This window comes from Haliaeetus albicilla, chromosome 3 (assembly GCF_947461875.1).
Source record: "Haliaeetus albicilla chromosome 3, bHalAlb1.1, whole genome shotgun sequence".
Classification (NCBI taxonomy): Eukaryota; Metazoa; Chordata; class Aves; order Accipitriformes; family Accipitridae; genus Haliaeetus; species Haliaeetus albicilla.
Window position 1 is genome coordinate 13,132,479 of NC_091485.1, and position 26,461 is coordinate 13,158,939.

The 26,461-nt window shown below is 45.3% G+C and overlaps 2 protein-coding genes and 1 long non-coding RNA gene across 4 annotated transcripts in view; 2 read left to right on the plus strand and 1 right to left on the minus strand.

Moving 5' to 3' along the window:
* The window catches only part of CNDP2 (carnosine dipeptidase 2), a 350,882-nt gene that overhangs the window by 32,295 nt on the left and 292,126 nt on the right, over positions 1 to 26,461 (minus strand). The window lies entirely within an intron of this gene.
* On the plus strand, positions 1,404 to 13,288 carry DIPK1C (divergent protein kinase domain 1C). Of its 2 annotated transcripts, XM_069778856.1 has the most exons (5): positions 1,772 to 1,873; positions 2,901 to 5,453; positions 7,516 to 8,193; positions 11,999 to 12,163; positions 12,856 to 13,288. In XM_069778856.1, the coding sequence occupies exons 2-5, from the start codon at positions 5,427 to 5,429 to the stop codon at positions 13,069 to 13,071; spliced, it is 1,086 nt and encodes a 361-aa protein (XP_069634957.1). In that variant the 5' UTR covers positions 1,772 to 1,873; positions 2,901 to 5,426; the 3' UTR covers positions 13,072 to 13,288. The 2 variants fall into 2 exon arrangements, with proteins under 2 accessions (XP_069634956.1, XP_069634957.1); XM_069778855.1 differs by lacking the exon at positions 2,901 to 5,453 and having other exon boundaries at positions 1,404 to 1,873.
* LOC138684689 (uncharacterized) lies at positions 15,683 to 20,294 on the plus strand. The gene is made up of 2 exons (XR_011323932.1): positions 15,683 to 16,507; positions 16,780 to 20,294. It is a non-coding gene; the product is annotated as an uncharacterized lncRNA (long non-coding RNA).

Sequence of the window (26,461 nt, forward strand, 5' to 3'; positions counted from 1 at the left end):
TTTCCATTTTCTTTTCTGCCATAGTCTGCCATCTACTTAGAAGCTGCATTTCAAGCCCTGCTCTGCCATGTAGGGCAGAACTGTGCTCACCATGCAAAACGTGTGGCTAGCAGCAAGTTTGCTGCACCTGCGCTCGTCCCCTCGCTGTTCTGAGAGGTAAAATTCGATTGTGACAATAGACACATCTTTCTTTTTAACGACTTGTACGGGAAGATATTTTTCATTAAGTTGGACATATATCCCTGAACCCAGCTCTCCAACAGTGAACTTTCCCTTTTTAACATTAGTTCATTTACTAACAAAATGTGCGCCAGAGCAACTTACAGAAGATGCACATTAAAATAAGTCTATTGAATTATTCTGCAGTGCTCCCTCCATGGGCCAGATTCTGCTATTCTGATTCATTTGGGTAAATAATTTACCCTCTGAGTGGTTTCATTAACTGCAATTCATCTTCCTGCTGTGGGCTATCAAGTAGCCTGAAGTAACCATCCATACGAGGCAAAGAAGATGTTTTTGGTCCTTCTTCATGATAGCTGGCAGTAAACCTGAATCAGATACCGTTATTACATTGGGCTGTACTTTCAAATATGAATTTTCCCATTGAAAACCGTGATGGCGAGATGCTATCAAGTAAGTGGGAGTCAAGGGGGGAAAAAAGTGATTGCGGTGGCCTAAACGGGGACAGTGAGCATCTGCACCTGAGGAAAGGGTGCACAGGAACAAACATCTGGGTCTCTGACCCCTCAGAGACGAGAACCAAGGCAAATATATTAGAGGCCGTCGCACGGAGCTGACCCCTCCACGTAGCCACAGACGCTCTCTCTGCCACAGGGCACGGGGGGCCGATTTACACCCCCCCAGTCCCCCCCACCAGCACCCTTGCCCCCAGTGCAGCCTGCCCTGGGCCACCAGTGGGGCCGCTCCGCTGGCCTTCTCCACCGGCTGCCGAGGGAGCCGGGACACGGGGGAGCCGGGCAGGGGCCGGGCAGGGGCCGGGCAGGGGCCGGGCAGCCCCGCACCCCCGCGGCCGGGGCAGGGGGCGGCCGGGGGAGGCTGGGGAAGCTGCTGGAGGGTCAGCACGGGGGGGGACCCAGCGTGGGGGGGGCTCGGCGTTAGGGAACGGGCACGGGAGTCGCTTCTCTCCCTTCCTCCTCTAGCCCCGGGTGGATAAAACTGAAGAAGAATAAACAACTTCTTTTTTTTTTTTTTTTTCTTCTCCCCCCCCCTCATTTGACGGGGGGGGGGGGCGAAGCTTTCGCCAGAAGGAACCATCCGTCTCCAGGCTGCCTCTTTCAAAGGGTTCCCACCCCCCCATCCCCCTCGTTTTTATTCTCGGGTGAGAAACTCAGCGGGGAACAGAGATTGGGGCGGGGGGGGGGGGGTTGAAGCCGCCAAGGGACTGCAGGGGCCGCTTGGCACCGGGGAGAGCGGACAAAAGCCGGCGGAACTACGTGGCTTCAATTCAAAAAGGGGCGCTCCGGGCTCCGGGAGGGCAGCACCGGCCCGGGGAGGGGGCGGGAGCGGGGCGGCGGCGGCGGGCAGCCCGGCGGCGGGGGCGTTTGGCGATGGGCGCCGGCGGGGAGCGGGACCGGCGTGGGAGTGGGGGAGCGGGGACCCCCCGGCCGCCGCTGGTTGGGGACGGCAGCGGCTGAAACGGCGGCCCGAAGGCAGCCCGGACGCCACGATGAGGGGCATCCCGGGCTTCAAGCGGCTGCGGCTCAAAATCTGGCGGCGCTGCACCCTGCTGCTCCTCCTCCTCCTCTGGGCTGCCTGCTGGCTGGTGGTGAGCGCCTTGCTCTTCCTCCTCCACAGGAGCGTCTTCTCCGAGCGCTGCACGGACGAGAAGAGCCGCCGGATCCTGGCGAGGCTGGTACGTCTCCCGGCGGGACGCGGGGAGGGGAGTGGGCATCCCCCCGGGGGCTGGCGAGTCCCCCAGGGCTGCCCCGAACCGGGCTCCTGCCCGGCTCCGTCCCGCAGGAGGTGCCGCATCCCCGGCGCGGCCCCGGTGCGCCCGGGCCGGCGGGCGAGCGGCTGCCTCCTTCCCTTTTCCCTCCTTCCCTTTTTCCCTCCTTCCCTTTTTCCCTCCTTCCCTTTTTCCCTCCTTCCCTTTTTCCTTCCTTCCTTTTTCCTTCCTTCCCTTTTCCCTCCTTCCCTTTTCCCTCCTTCCCTTTTCCCTCCTTCCCTTTTCCCTCCTTCCCTTTTCCCTCCTTCCCTTTTTCCCTCCTTCCCTTTTTCCCTCCTTCCCTTTTTCCTTCCTTCCCTTTTCCCTCCTTCCCTTTTCCCTCCTTCCCTTTTTCCCTCCTTCCCTTTTCCCTTCCCTTCCCAGGGCGAGGGCAGGTGCAGGCAGCGGGGCAGGTGGGTGCGCTGCCCCAGGGGCTTTGGAAAGGGCAAGTAGTCTGAAGAGGTTGGGGGGGGAACCTTCCTGCTGGCTTTTTGTTTTGGGTTTGGGTTTTGGGGGTTTGTTTGGGGTTTTTTATTTTTATGGAGCCGAAAAGGTGTTTGTGCAAAAGTCGTCTTTCAGAAATGTCGGGCAGCTTGTAACGCCTCCTTTACGTCTGGTGGGGTGTTGGCATTTAAGATGTAGTTATTCAAAGTTCCAGAAAGGATTTGCAAATATTCATTAAAATCTCCATGGAAAAAAAGAAAAGAAAAAAAAAGAAGAAGAAAAGCAAAGAGAAAAAAGAAGAGAAGGAAACAGGCTTAGAATTGTGTAGGAAACACTTGAGAAGATGAGCAGCATGGGTTAATGCTTTGAGTTCAGTTCTGTTTCTTGATTAAGGGATTTGTAGTGCCAATGGTTAGGTGGGAAGGGAGGAATCCTAATGGAAATTAAATGACCTGTTGCTGCAGCAAGCAAAAACTGATCATAGATTTTCCCTAAATTCTGTCCAATAAAGGAAGAGAAGCCATAGGCAGCGGTGCTGACAGCGTGGTTCTAATGGCAGCAAGATCCAGTTTCCTCACCCCAGCAGTCAGCTTGAAGGACAGCTGGGCTCGGGATTGAAGCTGAAGGAGTGACTCCTGCCTGCTCCTTACGTGGCTGGGAAGAGCACAGGGGTCTGGAGGTGCAAGGAGCCACCGAGCTCGGGGAGGTCCAGGCCCTTGCCATCACATTCGGATGTGTAAACGGACAGAGACTTGTCGCTGTTCTTCAGTTTGGAGAGCGTTAGGCATGACTTCAAAAGCTCAGGCGGGGATCAGATTTCAGGCACAAGGTCGGAAAGTTGTCTCTGTCATTGGGGCATAGCTCAGATTCAGAGCCTCCTTCCAGAGGAAGGGTAGCTGAGATCGCTGTGCTCATCTGTTTCTGTAGGCGAGTCTTCAGGAGTATCGTTAAGGTTTGTAAGTGACAGTTGTCCCGAATGAAGTTAGAAAGGGATCGTCCTTCTAGTGGAACGATTAGAAAATGAGTTCGTCTTCATCAGCCCTGAAATAAGTCTTTATTCATCTTTGGAGCATGGCATGAGTTTTGCAGTTATAGAAAGTGCAATTGATCTACGAAACAAATAATCTTATAGCTTGAGTCTCACGGCTCTTATTGAGCAAAATTTGACTTGCGAGAAAAACTGTTTTACTAATCATCTGTCATATTTTCAGTAGGAGATAAGATGAGCTATTTTAAGCAAGTGGGTGAAAACTGCACGGTTGTATACCCTTGTGAGTGGTATTTCTGAAGGCTTATTTCCTTCTTCGGAGCAAAATATGCATCTGTGCAGATGTGTACTGCACTGGGAAGGCTGAAGTAGCACTGGACATTTTGAAGAGACCAATTTTAACTCTCAAAAAAACCACTTACTCTTTCCTAACACGGGTCTCATCTTCATTTACACTGAACACACTAAATCATAGCAATCAATTTCTCTTTTCTCTGGAGAAATCAATTAATTTTGATGCCTTCCAAAACCTTGCTGAGTATTGCATTTACAGAGGAGAAGTACTTGATAACAAGGCAGGACTCAGTCTCAGGCCTGATCTACACAAAAGTGATGGTGGTACAGTAAGTTATTTAAATTTATATAAATCCTTAGTGGGGTTTATGTTAATTTAAACTTTTACAGGAATTTAACCCCAGCTTTTTTAACTTATCTTGATAAGTGTACTAAGGATATTAAAAATTATGTAGCCAATTTTAAACAGAAACAGATGAGTGAGCTCAGACCATGCTTGTGTTTGCATTTCTGTGTAGTATAGCTGCTTTTCTGTAAGGCTTTTGGCTTAGTATCACTTTCATATTTAAGTTTCAAAAATCTGGCACTTAGTGGCATTCAAAGGGCACTCATTAGGTAGATTTAAAACTGTCTCATCGATAGATCTCAAAATGCAGTCATTAAGACAGGGATGGCAGTGTGGAGGACCCTTTCTGGAAGTTTTCTTTGGGGAATTGATTCTTCTTTTTACCAGCAGTCATCGTGACGATATAAAATCTTGTATGGCGAAGTCTGCAGTTAGTGCAAAGGTTCCTGGGTTGGAAAATAATAAATAGACCATCTTTTCATGGCAGGGTAATCTGAATCACCTGGTTAAATGTTTTCAGTCCACCAAAATGTGTTTTAATATAGTAAAATGCAAGATAGTACACTGGGGTGTACACAAGAGTAGAAGCTGTGCCAATAGGGTGGAAGAGTGTCTTGTAAAACTGTATGACTTTGGAAAGGACGTAGGGGTCAAATAATTGCTTCAGCATGAATTACCAGTGCAAACTGTGCCTAAAAGGGCGATACGATCCCTGAATGTCTCCAAAAAAGAGAATTAGGGAAGGGCTGTTGGCTGTCTTTGCGGCACTGGACAACAGCATTCAGTTCTGATGTCTGTCCTTCTAAGGTTGGTGGAGGGGAAAACGGAGAGAAGAAACAGGGAGGGAATAAAAACACACAAATCATCCGGGGGCTGAAAAAATAAGGATTAAAGTGGGAGGGCTGGGGAGCTAAGCTTACTTAGTGTACTATGCTTATGGCATAAAACACTAAAGGTTGGAATAATGGGGGGGGGGGGTAGTAAGGGCATGAAGGTGCAGTCAGTATTTGCTGACCTTCTAGGTTATAATGAATGGGAATCTGAGGAGAATTTTAAAGCCATTGAGTGACTCATGGCTCACTACCTTCTGTGAGTAAAGAGAGACAGCTTGAAAATTGTTCATACTTCTTGATTGCTTATTTGAGGAAGCCTTTTTGAAATTCTTGCTTGGATTGGTGACCAGCAGAGAATGTTACTACTGGAAGGCTGATCTGTGTTTCATCACTGTGAGACCAGGGACTCCTTGGTCAAGTCCTGTTTCACAGATCCTCGTTTGCAAAACGCCACGCAAGTTCAGTGTAAGAAGAATCAGATTCTGAGACTGTTTGTCAGATACTAGGTTAATAATCAAAGATTTATGGGTTCAACTGGAAGAGCGGACAAGTCCTAAACAGCAGCCAGGTTCAAAAATGACTCATCTCCTCTGTCTGGGAAATGTAAGTGAGACTATTTTTTCCACAACTACTTTTCCTCATTAATGCCATTAAGAATGACGTGATGGCAAGACAAGAAAATAAGCTGCATGTTCACATGTTTGACTGCAGGTCCTCTGGGCATGTGTTCTTCTAGATGCAAGAGGTCCATGCATACAGACCCTGTAAGAGTGAACTTGATGGACCACAGTAAAATTGTCCATAGGGCAAGTGTTCACCCATGTGGTCCCAGTTACAGAACTAAGTCCTATATTCTCTCACTGTAGTAGAAGAAGAGTTAGGGTGTGGTCTTCTCAATAGGAGAGGAATGATTTAAAAAGTGATTATGCCTGCACTCCAAACAAAACCCCCCAAATTCCTTCTGTTTGTAATCTTCTTTCTAAAATCGCTTAGAGTTCCAGATGGTAAGAACTGCTAAACTACTTCTGTTGAGAAAATTACACTTCCTACTTAAAAAAGGAAAATAAATTTGTATTGCATTCATAGGGGTAGATTTTCAAAAGCAAGAACATCGATCTGTGTGCTCTGAAGTCTGTGGACAGCCCACTGAGTCTGCTTGACCATCCTGATGTGGATGTGGATGCAGCTGTGTGTGTTTCACACATACGCACCACTCTGGACTCAGAGTCAGGGCATTCAGAGTTTGCCTACCTGGCTCTCTGTGCTGGTATTGAATGTTCTGGTTGGGGCTGTGAGAACATCAGAGTATAAATAAATTTTATGCCTGTCTGAACTGCCCTCAGTGAGCCGTTTCAGTCAATTTATCACCATTCCTGGATTTTGGACTTCATCCTCCACCCACTCCCCAGTGTGTTGTTTAAGGTTGGGCTCTGAATGTTGCCTGGCATCGGAACATATCCCTCTGGTGCACAACACAGAGACCGTCCTAAGAAAATACATCACTTGAATTTTATGATCGTGTTTCTTGTGTGTGTAACAGCAAGTCACAAGTGAGGTGGGGGTCAGGCAGCCGTTGCAAGTACTCCACACGCAGGGGGACCTGCCAGCTTGTTTAAGTGAAGGTTCAAATGCCAGAAAGCAACAAAGGCGGCTGACACTGTCAAGCCGCCTCCCAGATGTTTGGCTTTCTACACCACCACAGTCTATTCCCCTTTCACCAGAGACCTCTGACCATCCCCTCTACTGATTCGCCCAAAGCAGTCCCTGCAGCTGCACTTCTGAATGCCCGTAGGAATATATTGACTGCCTACACTTTTGAAAATGATGGTATGGAAACAATTATGGATTGAAGGAAGGACTGGTGAGGGAATCCTTGCAGTTCTTGTACGAATTTGCACTGACCACTTACCTATCAAGCAGCAGTTCCCATGTTTCCATGGGCTGATTTTTTTCCAATTTAAAAAAAATAAGTATTTAATTCATATTAGAATGTCACTTCTGCTAAGTACCTATAAAACCTGGAAACATAATTTTGTCCTACAGCATTTATATATTTGAAAATTCTGAAAGTTCTTGGTCTAAGAGGCCTTGAGCGCAACCTCTATGTTTCCTGGTAGTGCAGAAGGACGTTCTTACAGCTTCATTCAGGGCATGTTGAGTGCAAGGTTGAAACACACACGGCTGCGGAAGGTCCCAGCAATCCAGCTACCTGTGGATTTTCCTACAGTTTAAGTGGGGATGTCTAAGTTATGCTGCCCTGAACCTTCCAGAGAAGGCCTGAATTGCACTGGAAGTTATCTCCTGTGCCTTAAAGTGGTCCAGCCCAGAATCTCACATAGCACAGCCAATGGTGTTCAAAGCTTGTCTCACTGAATTCATATGGGGCAAGAACTTAAGAGTAACAGGTTATCTAGTCCATTTCCTTGTCCCCCAAAAGCCTGTCCTTTACCATTCCAAGAGTCCCTGTTTTGAAGCAAGATTCGCCCTAGTAAAAGGTCTCTAGAGACTTCTGAAAAACCATTGAATAACCCAACAGTTGCAGAAGGTGTGTGCTTGCGGTACCACGACTGCTGCAAGACTCTTGAGCTTAGGGCTATTGCTGATTCTTGATAATTGGTCCAGGGGTGTATGGTCCTGCTACGAATATTCTGCTCTTTCACTCCAGTGTCTTGACTACAGCAGCGGAGCCCTGACTGGTGACCTCTGTGAAGACCTGTGTGTGGCACAGAAGCTGGTGTACAAACACTGCCTTTACTATGACAGAGGTAAGAAGGTCATCCAGGCTGACTGGAGAGGCCAGCCCATCATCCTGAAATCCAAAAAGGAAATCTTCTCCAGCTACCAGCATCTCAGTATGCTAGAGGAGGTGGAAACACAGGATATTCCTGAAACAGAGCTTCTGCTGATGGTAGCCTTGGAGGTCAAAAATGTCCTGGGGCTAGAACTGTCTAACAATTCCATGGGGCCTCTGTGGACAAGGAAGAAGGGACCACGTTGGAAAGCACAGGTGGCCAGCATGTGGTCCTTGCTCCAGCAGGAAGAATATATCTACTTCAGTTTGCTGCAGGACTTCAGCAAACACGTGCTACGAATTATTGGCTCTTGTGGACACTTTTATGCTGTGGAGTATCTCACAGCTGGACATGCCTGGCACAAAACTCTTTTTCCCTTGGAAAATGTGGTCGGTCCCTCCCTTGCTGGCCACAGAAGCAGGGTTAGAGCCATCATTGACATTGCACTCAGCTTTCTCGACATGGTGCAGCATTTTGACAACGATTTCTCTCACCGACTTCACCTGTGTGACATCAAACCAGAAAACTTCGCTATCAGGCATGATCTCACGGTAAGTTGGGTCTTTGGGGTGGTGTTGCAGCAATTTGAGGTCAAATTCTAGTCTGAAAGTGGCTGTGGAAAAATGACACTTCCCTCCTCGTACAGCCTTTGGCCAAGTTTTTGCAAAAACAATGCATTTACAAGTGACGGGGGAGATTCTCTACTGCTTTTCGTCTTTGTAATATGTGCAGCCACGTTTCAAAGCAGTAAATCCTGCTGCTTGTTTTGAGAACTGCTTGCTCAGTTCTGAGTTGTTTCATGTCCTTAAAGGCACCGGTACTGACAGGGTCCCTGGGATGTGGTGAGGGATACCTCCTGAAGGCAAGAACATCTCAAAAGCTGTAAACGGAGCTGTAATTTGAGTCACGGCAACTATTTTTGGTAGTGATGCTGAAAGGAGAAACTGCTTGAATTTGAAAGCTAAGGCTGAATTCTTTGGCCTGACACAAGGGGAACTCCCCACATCCAAACATGCACATTTGTGCTTTAGTGTTCAGCTTATCTGGTCTGGAAATGATCCAAGGACAGCGACATGAAACTCCCTGGTACTGTTACTCTTTGCCTTTTCATTGTACAGCCGTAACTTAGACCTGCATAGCTATGCATGTTTTCTAAGTTGTGATGTAGCTCAGCACCACATTGCTGCATGTATCTTGTGTTCATTCTGCAGACAGAAATTCCACTGGTTTTGGTGGGAATTGTGTGTACCGACTGGAGGCACCGTGCAGTGAGTACGTGTTTGAACCAGGCTCGCAATTTGCAGTGACATCAGTGGAGTTTCTGCACTCTGAGTCATTATAAAGCATTTTCAGGGACTTTAATGCTATTTTCAGTACTCACCGAGTGTTAATATAACACTCGCATCTTCAGAGCACTAGACAAAAATTGCCTAAGCATATAGCCATTAAGAGCAATTAGAGTGCTTCCCCTTCACCCTTCCCTTCCCTCCCATTGTTTATTCAGGTGCAGTACAGCAGCTGAACAGGGAATGGGTGAGGAGCTACAGCAAGAAGCTAAAACAAGCGTACCAGTACTTAGGCAAAGTGTGGTACGGCAGGGATTCCTCAAGGCAGGCTTTGCCCATCTTTTTCAGTTACGCAGGGCTGTGACTGCATGTGGCTGAGCGCACACCAGAGCATCTGTTTTACAGCCTACTTGCAGGAAAAGATATTTGATTTAGGAAAAGAGAAAGAATACTGGATGTGTCTTCCCTTACGATTCCTTTTGGTGAGGCTTGCTTCTCCAGGATCTTCCCATGATTTCTGGGGTCCAAAGAGACAGCAGTCACCTTCTGGTATAGGAAAGTGCTCTAATTTAGTATTTTCTAGGAGAATTCATTAAAAAAAAAAAAAGTGAGTTGCCTCACACATGGCTCTCCCAGTTGTCCATTACTTACAGCTTGTTGGTATCACCTGTTATCACCCCACTGGGCTGGAAGACAGGAGATACACGCGGTCAGAAAGCTGTGGAGAGGAGACACACGACACAGGGAGCTTCTGATCGGTGAAGAAGGAAGGAAAGTGAGAAGCAGAAACCCTAGGGGTTTTTACCAACCAGTTCCAGAACAGGGATACAGCAAGGCAGCCTCCTCTTTGTCCCTTATGTTTGTTTTAAGCAATTTTTTCACTTGCTTGTTTCTTGTGCTCTGTATAGGATAATAATAAACATCCATAACAGTACCACTATTCCTCGTCCCAGTAGTGAGACTGCTAATGCCCAAAGAAATGTGCCTGGAGTGCAATAGTTCTACTTTGAAGATTGTTTTGAAACGGTAGGGATAAGCCTCCAACCATCACTCCAGCCTTCACATGCTGTTCCTGCAGCACGGAGGGGAGACATCACTGCCTGGTAGATCATCCAGGGGAATTTTAAGCTGCCACGGAGCTACAGAAGGTGCAGAGTTGGAAGGAGGTCTGGGTGAATATACAGGGCTCTTGGAGATCTTCCTCTTTTACCAGCACCTTGGAGACAACTAGAAAGATTACAGCACCTTAAACATGACTTTAAATCAGGTCAGGAGCCAAGCTGGGTCCTTCCTGCATTTCCTTAGGTACCTTCATCATCAATTATAATCATAACAAACCCCACCAAAATGTATCTGATTATAGGTAGAGCATCACCCAGATCTATCTTCACAGGGTCTGGCTGGATGCCCACACATTTTTGTAACAGATGAATGTCAGTGAAACCACTGAGCCCTTTGGCAGCCGCACGTTTGGGAACGAGGGTGGTTTTTCCTAGCGCAGCAATTGATCAGATTGTCAAAGGTGCTCGGTGCTGGCAGAGACCCCACCTGGGAGCTGATGCAGTGACCCCAGGACTGGGGAAACCCTGCACCGCTTTTACTGTCTCTCCTCCAAAGAAGTGAACAGCAAAACTGCAGAAAGCTTAAGGAAGTAAAGAAGAAAAGGAAAAAACCTGCCTGTCCAAACGTGTGAAATTCCTTAGGCTACGTCATCGTTATCAAGCTCTCCAAGAAGCTTCAAAATACTTGAGTTTTTTAGCTATGCCTCATCTCTCTAAGATTTTTCCCTGGGTAAAAAGGAGTAGAATAAAATGAAGATTGGACTGTGTTCTTTCTTTTGCCTGTGGAAGGTTTATTTGGCCTTCTACCAGACCAGACATCTTTAGTTCCTGGGGTTGATCCAGCTGCTGCTCCAGCCACACAGTTCAGCTTCCCCTGTTATTTGGGAGGTCAAATCTTAAAAATGAGGCTATCGTTTGAGCCCAAGTAACTCTGCTTTGCCCAGGTCCCAGACATTTCCCTCCATGAAAATGTTTGTCAGCCCCTGCAAGGGAGCATCTCTGACCCTGACTGTCAAGTGTTAAGCGCAGATCTGATTGATCCATCGTGCTGAAGGCAGGCTGCGTTCACTGGGGTCACCCACAGTGTGTCTCATGTCAAGCAGCTGCCATCCCATTACTGGGTTCCTTCCTTTCCCTGTTTATTGCTGTGATTTTTTTTTAAGAAGTGAAGTGTTCATGGGTGGAATGACACTGGCAGAAACTGGGACTACAGCCCTTCACTTCCAGAATGGTCTCAAACCTAGCACGGGCAGCAGCAATGCAGACCTCTTTGTGCTGCATATTCACTATTTTGCAAGCTTTGTGTCAGGGCGAGAAAATGGATTGATCCCTTCAGTCCTCGCTTTTTCTGCTGAGACCAACTTCTGGCTGGACTCTGTTATAGACTGTATTTCTGGACAAGCCGAACAAGAACTGTGTGCAATAAATGAGTCAAACGATTGCAAACAGGACCAGGCAAAGCCAGTCCCAACTTTCAACAGCTTTAGGGGTCTCTTTCTGAACAGATGCAAACCCACAGAATGCAATGGCAGGTTTGAAGGAGCTGTGCATCCCACTGCTCCTCTCCACAATGATAAAGTCAGGGGTTTAGTCTGAATGGTGAATTTGAAATCATACCGTCTGGCCTGTGGATAATTTTGCACCATCATAAAATTAAAAGGTAGAGGTGCCATCTGCATAAGCTGCAATGACAAGTAGATCAATCTTCAAGTTAGATACTCCCAGTTTAAGGCAAATCAGTCCAGTTGGCCCCAGGGACACATACTGCCCACAAATAGTTTTCCCTTTCCTGGTGTCGTAAGCATTGGCTGTTTTCATTTTAAAAGTGGTATTCATAGGACTACTGCATCTCAGTTAAGCGAAATAAAGCCCTTTCATTGTGATTCCAGTTCCCTGCTGGCAGATGCTCTCAGCACAGCATTTCCAAAAGCGAGCAGCAAAGAACGCTGGCTCAGCCGTGTCCCGCAGGCTGTGCTGTGCCAGTTCTCATGGGTTGTTTTCATCCACAGGTGGTGGCCATCGATGTGGATATGGCCTTTTTTGAACCCAAAATGAGGGACATCCTCGAACAGAACTGCACAGGAGACGAAGACTGTAATTTTTTTGATTGCTTTTCAAAATGCAATCTGAAAATCAGAAAATGCGGAGCACAGAGAGCCAACAACAACTTGCAAGTGAGTAGACACAGCTGCTTTATGCATCCATTTCTTTTAAAATCACATTGACTATAAAATGCACGGTATGTACTAGAAGGCTGCGAGATGAAGGCAGTCAGGTTTTTAAACGTGGCCACGTAAGTGCCAGCCCCGTTTAGAAATCCCGTCTGGGGGCACGCAAACAGATCTTTATATTCACTGGTGTTTATTTGCCCTGTTTTCGTGGTATAGCTGTTTGCCCAATGCCTCTGATGATAGGAGAGCGAAGGACGTAGGAGAAGGGGATTAGCGTTACTGTCTCCACTAATGGCAAAGTCATGGCTGTCCATGCAGATGTAGTGGAGAGACGAGTCCGTGGGGCTCTCGGCCCTGGGGTGAGGTGTCTTCCAGCTCACCCCGCTTCTGCTGGTGGGAGGCACTAGTGCTGCAGAGGGGCTGGGGGGGGCATAGCTGCAGCTTGGCAGCCCTTTGCCTGCTTCTCCCACCCCCCTCACCCTCGCCACTTGTTAAGCAGAAGGTGCAAGAGCAGTCTGAGAAGAAGGGTGTAGAGCAGAGCCTTTGTGGGTGCTCCTCTTCTATACCTTCCTCTTTGAATGGCTTGGGGGGGGCGTTTTGGATTCGGATGACATTTTGCTACAGTCCTGGAGAAGCAGCAGGGCGTTAGTTGTGGCTCCTGAAAGACAACAGTCTGCTCTTTTCCCTTTCCTCAGGTAATCTGTGACAAAATATTCCGTCGCTGGTTTTCCCCAAATCTCAGAGGACCGTTGGTTTCCCTCCCCCTGCAGCTGCAGCTGCAGAAGGCTGTGCAGGAGTGCGCCGAGCCGGGGCACGTGGACGCTGCCGGGCACCAGAGGACTCTGAAATCTCTCTCCGAGCTATACCACCTGCTTCGGGTCACTCAGCGAGAGCTGCAAAGGGCAGAGTAGACACAAAAGGCAGAACTGCAAGGGCCACATCCCAGCCACTGCTAAGGGACGCTGTGTATGAGGCAGTCTGTGACTTCTTTCTCTCTCTTCCATCTCTCCTACCCCTTGTATTACATTTACAGCACAGAGATTGTTTTTCTCCTATGCAAATGAAATTCATGGCTGCGGGTGCAGCACCTCCTGTTAATATCCTTTCAAGTGTGAAATTGTTTTACATCACCTGGATTCTGTTCTTGCTTATTTTCCTGAGCTAGCTCTAGCCCTCTCCATCAGCAGTCAGCACATCGTTGGCTTACCAAGAGCTGTAGTCACTGCTCAGGTAGCATCTGAGTGCGGTGCTCAGAGTGAGGATGCATTTACAGAAGAAAAGTGTAAGTAAGTGCAGCAAAACTAGTATCAATAATCAAAGCAGTGGGTGGGGGGGTGTGGACAAGTACATGAATGGCGTTTGTTTTAATTTCTCCGTAGAATAAGTTTTTTTAAAGTAGGGACAGAGTGCTCTGTGTGAAAAAACAATGTCAAATAGGGAAATGTATTGTCACAGAAATGAAGAGTTTCTTTTATACAAAGCAGTCCTTTCTGATGTCCCCAAATGCATTTTCTCTGGTGTGTTGCATTACCTGTGCCACGGCTAACTTTCTGGTGAGAAACTGTATGAAGGTACTTAGGACTTTTCTAGAGCAAAATAATGATACCCTTGCTGAGTTCCCATGTGGGCACTCATATTCTGCAGTGGAGCGGTATGAATAATGCCACTGAATTTTGCCATGTGAACAAGCCCTCAGGCACTTGTACATCAGAGCACTTGATAAGAAGCACTCCTTTGCCAGAGAGCAGATTTACCCAGGAATGCCAACAGTCTGTCGCTTGCACTGAACAGAAAAATATCCAGACCTGGTGTTTTCTTACACAGTATTTTTTTAATGAACAAAAGGAAATTTTTTGTAAGAATTCATTATCTTGCAATCAGTTACATAAATAAAGATCCCTAGATTAACTTAAAATCATTAACTTTGCTTTTCAAGCATGTGTAGCTGTGGCTGGAGAATCTAACACACAGGTTCAGAAGACACTGCATGTGTTTTGGTCCAATACTGGGCAATATACCCCTGAGCTGGTTTTGGCATGAAGACATTAAAAACTCCACAAACAGAAAAGAATGACAGCCTGTGACAGCCCCTCAGCTCAGGACGACTCTTCAATATTAAGACTGACAATACTGGTTTGTGGATGTGAGACACATAACAGTACCTAATCTTTTTTGTCTTCGTATCCATCAATCATATGACAGCCCTGAAGCCCTTGAGCACTAATTATACATAAACTTCCAGTTTCTGGAGTGGTTCTTTAAAGTGGTGTCAAAGACTGCCTGTGACCAGAAAAATGTGAGCTGCTTAGGAGACCCTGACACTTATCCAAAACTAGCTCAAATTTTCAGACTAGTGCTAGGTTTTTTCCTATTTCTTGCAATAAACTACCATAATTTTAAAAATCATGCAAGCCCTCAAGAAGCTCACAGTGAGGGCAAGGTCGGCTGCCTTGCCTGGGGCTGTACTGAAGAGAAGCTGCTGCTAAGCCGGAGCTACAGCTTAGGAGCTGCTGGCTGGTAAAGTTGTGCTCAGTCTGTGCTTCTCCTCTAACCAGGGAGACAGGCAATATTTCACTACTTTAAGATCATCCTTTGCAAAAGCAGGAAGGCAAAGAAGAACCAGAAGAAACCCAAATTCAGAACAAGCCCTGTTGCAAAGTTGTGAAATTGATAGAGGAGAAAATAATTAAGGATAGAATCAGATTATGGTAAAGGGCTGGGGACAGATAAAGCATCAGGTAGAGAGTGGATAAGGAAAAAGAGGCGAAGGAGAAATAGGAAAAATGAAGTAAAAAATATGGCCCACTTTGTGAAAACATGCTTTATGATGTAAGATTGAATAAACTGGCATTTACTGTGAGGGAGACTGAAGAGAAGCGTGGTTACACTCTTCAGAAACAGAAAGAGGCTGATAAAAAGAGAGTAGCAGAGAACTGCCCTGTCCAGATTTCCTTGGTGGATATGGCAAGCAATGAGCTTAAATTGTAGCAAGGACAATTCAGGCTAGACATTTGTTACAGGCTTTCTAATAGTAAGGAACGGTGGAGATATGGCACAGATCATTTGGAAAAACTTCCTAAGTTGTGATTTTTTAACTACAGGCAAGAGTGAGTGCCTGTCAGGAACGAGGTATGTGCAGTTACGTCGATGATCCTGCCTTGAGGTAGCCTTTTATCTCCAAGTCCAGTGATTCTGTTATTACCAGCTAGTATTTGTGCTCTTGTGACCCCCTTACAACAAAATCCACCCTTCGGAGACACGGGGATAGGTAACTCCCCTTTACCTTACACGTGTAAATCCGTGGGGTGACACGGGGATAGGTAACTCCCCTTTACCTTACATGTGCAAATCCGTGGGGTCCCCCGGGGAGGGAAGGCACGACACAGAGACCTCCAACTGTGCAAATGATGCTACAGAGCCCGGTGGTGCCATCGGGGTTCATGTGTTCCCCGCATGACCCCCCTGCTGAAGGCACCGATCCTTGCTAGCTCAGGAGTGACCCAGTATATACCCCAAACATTATCGCTGTCTTGGTTCCCTCGGTCCCGTTAATTCTTTCCTCCTTCCCAAGGCCAGAGGGTACCATCAGGGAAAAGCAAGGCTCATGCCGACCCCCAGTGCGTTGCGGCACTGTCACAGCCCACCGCAGCCGGGGTCCCCTTCCCATTTTCAGGTTTGTCTTTCAAACAGGCTAAATTTCTGCTGGATGTGATGTTTCAGTTTTAAAACGGGTGGAAAAAACACTGCAGCCACCTCCACCTGGCAGGGACCTCCTTCCCCCACACCACACACTTTCCCAGGTCGTTAGGTTTCACTTCTTCTTTTCAGAATACAGAGAATAATCCTCAGAAACCTCTCAAGAGCAACACAAATGGGTTATTTATACTTGGCTGGGCTGTGAGGTTGCGTATCAGTGATGCAGCCGGCTCCGGCTGCCTTTGGTATGCCTTCACTGGTGAGTGGAAAAACAAGGAGAATCTGACGGGCTATGTGAACCTGATTCTTCACCGCCCCCCATGCACCTTGTAAAGTCACTCAAACCTGGGAAACGGGAGAGAAAAACACTACCAGTGAAGCAAATTAAATATTCCAACTTATTTAGCACAGGTACCTGTGACCAAAACAGGAATAAAACAGGAGTCATGCCTTTATCTCCCTGGGAGCGAAAGAAAAGAAAATGAAGACACTGGTTTAGTGCAAACTGCATTATTTTACACCTGTGCTTTAAGGTGTTGGACAATGAAGAACCAGGCTCACACGTCCCTTCCAACAAAGCCCTTTCCGTACTGCCTTGGCAGCACTGCCCACCAGAAAGAGCCCTGGCATAAAGAGATGCCCAGCTGGCACGTACTTCAGAGAGCACGGCCAGGTCAGGTGTGTATTGAACGAGAGTCCTGTGTGCTGTTGAATCCAGGCCTTTGGTAGAGTTTGTTGCAATATGACAGCCAGCAGCGATAGCTGGGAAATTCTGCCATGAAACAGTGCTGGGGTATGGCCAGAAGAGTTGTCAAAAATTACATCATGCTCTACAAGAGTCTAATTAAAAAAAAAAACAAGACACCAAACCCCTCAATTTAAAATGCTTTTAAGTCAATTTTGAAAATGTCTAACATACTCAGTTTTGCCAGTTTCTATATGGAAAAATCTGCAAGTTATTTTCCCAGTTTTAGTTAATTTATACTGAAAAGGGTTGCAAAATAAAAAGATGAAGGTTGAAATTAATCACAATTTTAAACCCAGTGTTTCTTCTGGTCTGCACAGTGAAGCTTGTTAGTACCCTCATCACTTTCTGATGTTTAGTTTTCATCCCAATTCAGATGAGAAATTTCATGAAAGCTCAAAATCTTTTGCAGAGACTTTTTCACCCAGCCCCAGTGGTCAGATCTGGAAAAGAGGAGGTCCATATATAGTTTTTTAAGTCACCTTTGCTTCCCACTTCATTTCTGCGTACTGTTTGTGATCTTAACCTGGGCTGCAATGGCTTCTGCCTGATTTCTCTCACTTTCAGGTATCTCCAAAGCTCCTGCCTACTGGCATCCCTGTTTGGTATCCAGTTCACCGCAGCTTTGCAAAATCATAGACTGCATAAGATTCTTCACACTGTTCATCCTCTCCATATAAAAGATGACTCCTCTTATATAGGTTCACTAGTAGCATTTGGCTGCACTGGGAATGGCCACTTAATCCAAGGCGGCTGTTCCCATTCAATTGATCTCAGCCCCATCTCTTTGCTTGGTCAGTCTGTTCCTGAATCCTTTTCGCCCTATAAAAGTGGCACTACCTCTTGATTCATTTCTACCACTTGCTGCATTAGTGCCTTACTCAGCAACTTTCTCCCCATATTTATGGCTCTCTGTGAAACAGGAATGGCATTAAGTCATTGTTTATTCCTTCTTTGCATCTTGGTTAGCAGCATGTGCTTCAGCTCTGCAATAATCTACATACACTGTCTATTCCCACATTTTACAAGACATGAGTCCAGTTGGAGGTCTACTTCATAATCTTTAGGAAAGATAAATTCAACCCTTTCCGCAAGATTTTCACAGAACAACTACTTCTTAAACACAGATTTTTCTCCAACTGGCATTGTATGCTCTGCAAAAACATCCGCAAGCAATAGTCCTGCACTAGGGTGATGTGAAACAGCAAAACGCCTTGTCCCAAAGGACTTAATGTGGTCTCCCTTGTGTTTTGAGGTTGACTTGACAGTGACTAACCCAGAACAGCAGGTCGTTGCTATAGCCACAGTTTTTCATATAGAGACTACTACTGCCTAGCGTGAATTCACGGAGCCCCCCCTCCGCTGAGAGCATTCAGATACATTGCTGGAGGGAGCACTGGAGATAACAACAGATATTCGGTACTGGGAGAGAAGAGAGGGAAGGGTTTGTTTTCTTTCGATTAGAAATGTTGACTGAACGAAACACTTCCTACAGGTGAAAAATGGGATCAAAAACTTGAAGGAGTTAAGGACTCCTCACTGATTTTCTTTTTCCTTTGTTAAAAAGTGTAGACTCAAGCTGCCCTATTTTTTTTTTTATGTAGTTTTTCTTAAAAAAAAAAAAAAGGAATTAAAGAAGCCACATGCCATGTTGCCTGTCTTTCAGCAGATCATATTGTTGTATGTAATGGGCAGGAAGGTGATAAATTACAGCTTTTAACGAGTATTAGGCTATAACATTGGAGCCTTTACACATCTGGAGAACCAACTGTAAAGAAACCCCATAACCGGTATCAGTGGAAGCACACAATCAGATTAGCCATCTTGGCAGATGCTCTTGGAAGCCTAGTACAGATGAATGATGAAATCCCACTGTCAGGGCTGACCTGCAGCGAGTCCAAGCAATAAGCAGAGTCATGCTGCAGAAGCCTCGGTTGCTGCCGCTTCCTTGGATCCTCAGTGAAATCAGGAGGAAGGCTACTAGGCTTTTAGTAGCAGAAAAAGGCAGCAACACGTAGAGAGGCAGAGAATGACTTGCCTGGAAGAATAAGAATCCAGACTCAGAACCAAAGCTAATAAGAGACCCCATACTGAAAATTCAGAGAACGTCAATAAATTGATTGGGAAAAAAATCCCAAACATTTCTATTGTAGTTCTTGAAAATAAAAAAGAACAGCAGCACACGGGATATAGTGCAGGCATCTCCAAAGCCATTTGTTGTATGTGTCTAAGGATCTGTCAAGTAGACTGCGGAGCTGTATAATGATATCTGCAGCCTAAAGGCTAGACAGAGTAAAATAACTTAACAAAAGCTTTTAGAACTACTATTTGCATAAATGCAGAAAACGGCCCTAATTAGTAACAGCCTATGTCAGCCAAAAAAGGAGAAAAGAGTGCTTTTCTCAATAAAAGTGTCATTATGTCTATAAATGAAAGTACGGCAAAATGTTGAAATCCCTGAAAGGCTATGATCCATAATCCTGAGGTTTGTTTAAAGTTTTGATCCCGCAGGCTTGGGCCCCCGCGCAGCAGAGCGATTGCTGAGCTCCTTCAAACTCTGTGATTATTGGTGCCTTCTGCAATATACTTTGAGCTCCTTTTTCTGTAAACTGGAGGGTTTTTTTCCTACACTACAAATGCGCCTAAGTGGTGACGGCCGCCAGAAGGATGTGCATATGATCCAGTGCATAATCACTTCCACAAGCATCTGCTGCTAGTGCTTTCAAGGTACATGTAATCCAAGCTGGAGACTATTGTGAATACCTCTCATTTTCCCTTGCTGGTTCCTTAGCGGTTTGCTTGTAGCTAGTTAGAAACAGAATCCCCCATCTTGCTTAAATTGGTTATAATCTCTCCAAGGTTCGTGCTACAGCAGGAAAAGACCAAACTGCATCGAGTTCAGGGTGGGTTCATTCTCTTAAAGGTACGACATGCAAAGCTGCAGGAAAGAACAGAGGTTAATTTTTATTTCTAAAGAAGAGCTCCTCTGGCTAAATGTAAGTAGCTGAAAAAATAGATGTTTCAACCAATATTCCACGTACATTTGTGAATTAACATTTGTCTGTATTTGCATAATCTAAAGCCCTCTGCTCCTTTCCCATTCTAAAGAAAATTAAAAAAGCAGAACGTGTTGACTACTCCAAATTTCACAAGTATGCCAATTACTTCTTTCCCATCTCTATGTCAGACATTTAGGTTGTGTCTTTGTCCTTAGGAAATGGATTTTTTTCCATTATCCCTACAAAGTGAATATCTGGAAAAATACAGGTTCCCAAAAGTCATTTTCTTCTCTTGTTCAAGGGTTGTTATGCACCATTCAAATCTTGCAGAGAGTTATCAGTGGCTAAATACTTATTACATGAAACCAAGGCCTGATTAATGGAATCAATATCTAACAATAACTAAATAAATATCCATGTAATTACTCCAGTGTTCAGAATTTTGCTTTTAATGGAACGATACCAGTACTATCCTATCTGATTATAGATTACATATGTACAAGTAAGTGCTTTGCCAAAATTATGTTCAGATATGCTTTCATGTGGATTAAGTCTACAACTGACTCTTGGCGAAACTGTGTACCTGGACCGGAGCATAGAGGAACAAAAAACAACCCTTACAAACTTATATCCGTGGTCTTTCTTTTAGCCATCATGTTCAATTGTTTGTGGAGTAAAGGCAGTGTATGCGCACACAGATACGCTCGCATCTGTTTGTTGAACTGTAACTTCATGTAACAAATGCTGAGTGCATTTGCAATTGCCCAATGCTATTGTGAAGAGTCCACAAATGGTCAGTGTTTTTATTTTTCCTATTGCATTCTACAGAAATTGGGAAAATGCAGGAGTAATTAGCAACATGAATGAGTATCACACAGTGTAGAGAAATAATGAAAACTTAATGGAATGCTTAATCAAATTCTGCATTTTTACCCATTGATTTCACTGAGCTTTCTTAAGTGATTAAAGAGTTAAATTTGTTGGATCACATTCTAGTCTCCAAGTCTTAGAAAATATTGGTTGAACAGTATTATATTAGCCAAAGCAATATCGCTGAAGAGGCATTAGATAATGCAAGCATACTGCGTGAATTTCCATTGCCATTTCAGTAGATACCTCTCAAAAGTGAAGAAATGAAGCCAGAAGCTGGACAGGACAGTGATAAGCACTACTGAAATGCCTGCAAATGGACTCAGTAAATAGCAGGGACAGATCTTCAGTCCCACCTCATTCTTTTTGCGTTCGTTTTCCCTTGCATACGCACTTACGTGAATTCACATGTGATATTAGCATGTTTCAAGGCTCAAGTTGGATTTACACCAGCATAACTCACTGGCATTTCGGTGCGTGCTCTTGATTCACATCAGTGGGAGAGCTGGAGCTCCTTGCGTTTTAAATGGGCAGAGGGAGCAGTAATGTTGGCAATAAGCTTATTTAATAAATAGGAGAATACAGAAGTTACGCTACAGCCAAGAGCTTTTTTCTTTCCCTAGCCGAAATCTTTGCGGAAAGGGTGACGCACAGCTCCGCCATCTCAGAAGCCATCCGGGGATGCTCCTCAAGGACCATGGCACTGTCCATCGTTATCACTCCTGGCTCGGCAGTGGCGTCTGGCACGCCGGCGGTGGCCAGCTACCTCCTCTGGGCTCTAGGGCCGGGCAGGGAGCTCGGGGGCATGGGTTCTTCTTCTCTCCGGCACCTGGACAGCAAGCAGATAGATCGGCCAACCTGCTGGTTGAAGGCTGTAGCTCAGCCCCTCTCCTCCGATAGTGCTGGTCGTTAGGCAATGAGTTATGAGCGTTCACTCTCCCGGTCCTTGAGTGCAAGGTCACTGGGAAATAAAGCCGCTTTGCTAATGGATCCTCACAGCGTGCTGGAGGGCGAGTCTCCAGCACCGTTCCCAGTCCTGAGGTGTCTCCTCCAGGAAAGTCTCTCTCCTAACTGGGGCCCTTCCCAGTCCTGGCACAATGGTGGGGCGCTGGGTGGGGAGTTCACCCCACCGCTCGCCCTCCTGCTCCTCTGGTACGGGCTGCAAGAGCCGTTCCCATCCCTCGGAGGAACGCCGCATTCATGTCAAGAAAGGCAGTGAAAGAACACAAAACAAAGGCCGTACCATGGAAGTTCCTCGTCTATTGATTTCGCCCCGTTCCCACAGCTCCAGGATTTTGACAGCCTCACACAAACTTTGCTGAGAAAGACCTACTCTCGTAATGTAGCCCACTGCAAAAAAGACTGTAGGGGTGGATTTAATGCTATCTGCTTTTCCATGTGGGAAACAGATAAGAATTGTCTGAATAATCACTACAAAATAAGGCAGTTTTTCTGGAAAGGGTAAAGGAAGAGAAAGAATTTGCTGGGCTCCATCCTTTCATATTACAGACAGCAAAGCACAGCAAGGCTGTGTTTAATTTGTAGTCCAGGAGTTCACAAAGCTGTCAGCCAGGTCAGATGCCGCCTCTGGAAGCAACAGGAATTTCAGTGCAGGCACACACACCTGCTAGGGCATTTGGATAAAAGTCTGGTAGCTGGAGTGTGCAACTACATGGCTATAAATATTTAAACTAGCTGCTCTGAGTGCGTGTTCTCAAGCTGCAATGATGCTGGAGTGTGGAGCAGAGCTGGAGCAATGCCAAATCAATAGGTACGGGCTTTTAAAGGGCTTGTATGTATCTCTGTGGACACTCCTGGTACTATGAAGAGCTATTAAAAGCAGAAGATAGCAGTGTCTTTTCATTAGAAGAAGAAAGCCATACCAAAAAAATACAGCCTCTCTCTTGCATAGGAATAGGGAAGATTATTATGAGAAGGAGCCGAGACCACTGGGCTTGTTTAGCCTTAAGAAGCGACTGCTGTGTACAGCTAACTGGAGCGTGTAAAGAAGATGAAGCCAAACTCTTCTTGGAAGCGCGTGGTAGTAGGATGAGAGGCAACAGGCGCAAGCTGGCACGTGGGAAATTCCAACTCAGTATTAAGAAAAAGTTTTATACTGTGAAGAGGGTCAAGCACTGGAACAGGGTCCCAGCGAGGTTGTGGAATTTCCTTCCCTGGAGATATTCAAGCTTGACAGGACAAGGTCCTGAGAAATCCAGTCTAATTGGGCCTCCTCTGAGCAGGAGGCCGGCCTAGGTGACCTCCATGTCTCAGTGTCAGCATGCAGTCTTTCAAAGATGTCAACCACAGTTTAAAAATCAGAGAAGCATAATGGTCTTTCTTAACTATTATTACTCAAAATACCCAAATGTTTCTTGTAACTGTGGCTGTTCTTTATGTGAAGGAAACAAAAACACATAGTTGGTCTCTATCTAGCAAGTGCCCCATCCAGTTGTTTGCAGGCATCTTCCACTCTAAGCTGAAGCGCAGATTTCGCACTCTGGCCTAGCCAAAGCCAGCTCTGGTTCTGAGGAAGCTGAGGAATGGGGAAACAACAGTTTCATGAATGCCAAGGAACTGCAGAGCTGCATTGCCAACAGGATGAATCGTTTGCAAAATTCTTGAATCCCAAGACTTAATCTCCATCTGAAGGTCGAGGACGATATGATCAGGGTTTAAACATTTTGTCGTCTCTATTAGGCTAAGTGGATAAGGGCTTCATTGTGCCAGGTGCTGGACAGGACCAGGGTAATAAACAATGCCTGAGTTTCCATTCACATTTGGAACCCTCTGGCCTGCTCTGCAAAAGACTTTCAGGGGCAAGAGTGGTTATCCGTATAATCTATGTCCACTGCAAGACCTCCACATGAGAAAAAATCAGAATTAAGCCCAATAGTTTGGGGCCCTTTGGTGTAACCTAGGTTCTTCCTCCCAAACAGAACCTCAGTGCTGAGAAAACCTCACTGCTCCTCCTTTATCTTAGACATAATTGCAAGATTAAGGACAAAAAGAGACCAGCCAAGCACAGGTGGTACGAAGATTTTAAAAAGTAGCTGTCATGTAACTAGCAGAGAATTATAAAATAAATTATGCAGAAATACAAAAATAAATGCCTTTCAGTTGTTCAGATGAAGAAGACATAGCAAGATTCTAAATAATATATCACTATTGTTAGAAGCTTGAATATTATTGCTTTTTCTCCCCAAAGAAGTAGTATAAGTGGCAGATACAAAAGGGTTGTTGCTTTGTATTTAGGGTTGGGGTTTTTTTTTAAAGCATTATGCCAAGTTGCTGTTTTCAAACACATGTCGATGCTAGGAAGAAATGGGCATGTATCCATCTTGCCTGCAGGCCAAACCATTTAACCAGAACTGGGAATACTGACAAACTTTCTCAACCTCCCTCTCTTTTCAGCGCAATTGTACAAAGCAGCCCTTTGCAGATCTCTCTATGAAAATGACCAGTAAAAATACCATGCTGCGTGCTTCCGTTTATCAAGTGGAAAATTATTTTTAATGTACTCCTGAAGAAAGGTAACAGGTAAGTAGCAAACGTTCACACGGTCATTATAAAGGGGTATGTGTCAGCCTATAAATCAATAGCTGGCTCGATGCCATTCGCTTCTGAATGGAAACCAACTATTTTTGCAGAGTTCTGCTCACAGCAGCTGAGCATCAATGCTAAATAGTGTGTAGCTATTAGGGAAAAACCGAGCATGACAACACAAATCATGGAGCCCCTGATGAACATCTCTGCACATGGCTGCTTCTTCTAATCACCAGCAGAATTTAATGAGACACCTGCAGTTTATAGATACTCTTGTTCCAACATAAATTGCCCTGAGAGCACAAAGTCTTCTTTTAAAAAATATTCTTCAGTAAAGCATAAACCACAAAGAGTTCATTGTCACTAATAGCATACTCCTCATTAATTCATAATTGTATGAAACCATATTCCCCCACACATGACCTACAACAGATCTGAGGATTAAGTGAAAGGCTGTTAAGATTTCCTAATTAGCACAGTTTTCAACCATTTTAGTTTTCATTAATAAAACAGCGCTGGAGACCTTGAAATTGACCTCTTGCAGTGCTGCAAAAATAGTAATTCTTCATAAATCTGACCCATATCAGGTGAAGGAGAGAACTGAATACATCCCATGGGTTGCTAGGTAGGAACAAGCTCGGGCAGGTTGGGATTCCTCCTCTGCTTGAAGCTGGAATGACATCCAGCTGACTGCAGCCACGGATGCTCCTGCCTCATCTTCCACTTCCATTGCAGTGAGGGGGCAGCTCGGACTGCCAAAAAAACATAAAGGCAGCTCGTCAGAATGCCAGAAAAGGTAAAGGTCATGTATACTTTGTCATACCTTATCACATTTGCAGAGAGGAGGCAATAAAAACCTTTATTTTCTAATCAGCAGTGTGTTCTTTGCTGCATGGCAGAAGAAACAGAGAATGGCATCTGCTAAAAAGAAAACAAAACCAGGTCCTCTGAATCAGGGAGCTTAAAAAGAGAGAAAAGGCTTGTTGCTGAGAATTAGGGATATTGTCATCCACCCAGTAAGCAGCTGGAAATCACTGGCATGAATTGCTGCATCTATGGTGCACCCCGGGGCTTTATTGTCTTGGACCAGAACGTGGTGGGGCCACAGCAAAGCAGCCTGTCAAACTCTCTTCAGTAGGTGCACAGGCCTCCCAGGAGTTCGGCTGTGAGCTGTTTTGTTACCACTGACAACAACATTTTGACTTTTTAACATCCGGGATGAATACTTGCTGATCTTTGGTCTAATTTTGTAGCAACCTGCAAATATCTGAGAGTTACCTTAAGACTTTCCTTAGAAGGGTCCTCAGAAATTGTTAGCACATTATAAATTGTCATCTTTGCTAACACAAGCCTGCTGCTTCTGGGAGGAAAAAGAAGATTTGTGGCATTAGTTAGTGGAAGAGCATTTAATAGCAGCATTGAAAAAAGTAATAGAGATTTCATTCTGCTCCTCTTTTGTTGTCAAATATAATCTATTCGTCAGTGGCTGCCTCTCCGACATTTCATATCCTCTTCCCTTTGTGGCCAATAGCTCCATTTCACACTATGCCAGCTGGTGTGAAGAGACACATCTCCAGTGAAGTGAATGGAGCCGGGGCTTTTTACACAGTCTGAGAATCTGGCGCTGAACATTTTAAGCTGGCTGTGCAGTTATCAAATGGGACACGTCAGGGAGGCACTCCAAGTCAGAACAGTTGTCTAACAGCCCTGCTATGAGGAAAGCCACAAATGCTCTCACAAAACCAGTTCTGGTGGAGCTGGTAAGCATCTTTTGCAATATATTCCTTATGTAAAAAAAGAAAGGCAGCACGTTTTTATTTCTCTCACATTATTCAGAGATTTTTCTCATCATCAGGACAAGAAAATGTCAGAATAAGTTTATTTGAAAAATGATTTTTTAATAAAGTAAATGGAACCTTCTTAGCTAATGGTAGTGAAAGGGAATAATAATGGAATTTTCATTAAAGAACACTTCCTTTCAAAATAGTACAGACCATTGGGAGAAGAAAATTAGCAGTCAGATCCTCACTGGCTGCAATCTGGCATCGTTCTAGTGACAGACTAACATCTCGTCTAGCGTCGCAAGTGAAATTACACAGTCAAGTTGTGCTCTGACATTGTATTTGTTATGCGCTAACTCATATTTGTTACTTGTTACCTTGGAGCAGAAAAGTAAATTTATTTTTAATAATGAGAAATAAGCAGGTAAAATCTAACAGCAAACTTCCTGAGGGTTTGGCCTTCCTTAAAAAACAAAATCAAAATAGCCTACAAAAAATACGCCTTTCAGGCTTTAATCAAGCCTCAGTGGTTCAAAACCTCATTCCTATGGCCTGGGGGAGTTTTTACATGCCCAGTTCTTACCAAGCACAGGGTCATCTCTGTATCCCCTACACCCCAGGGGCCAACCCAGCGGGTCCCCTTCACCACCACAACTGAGCCTGC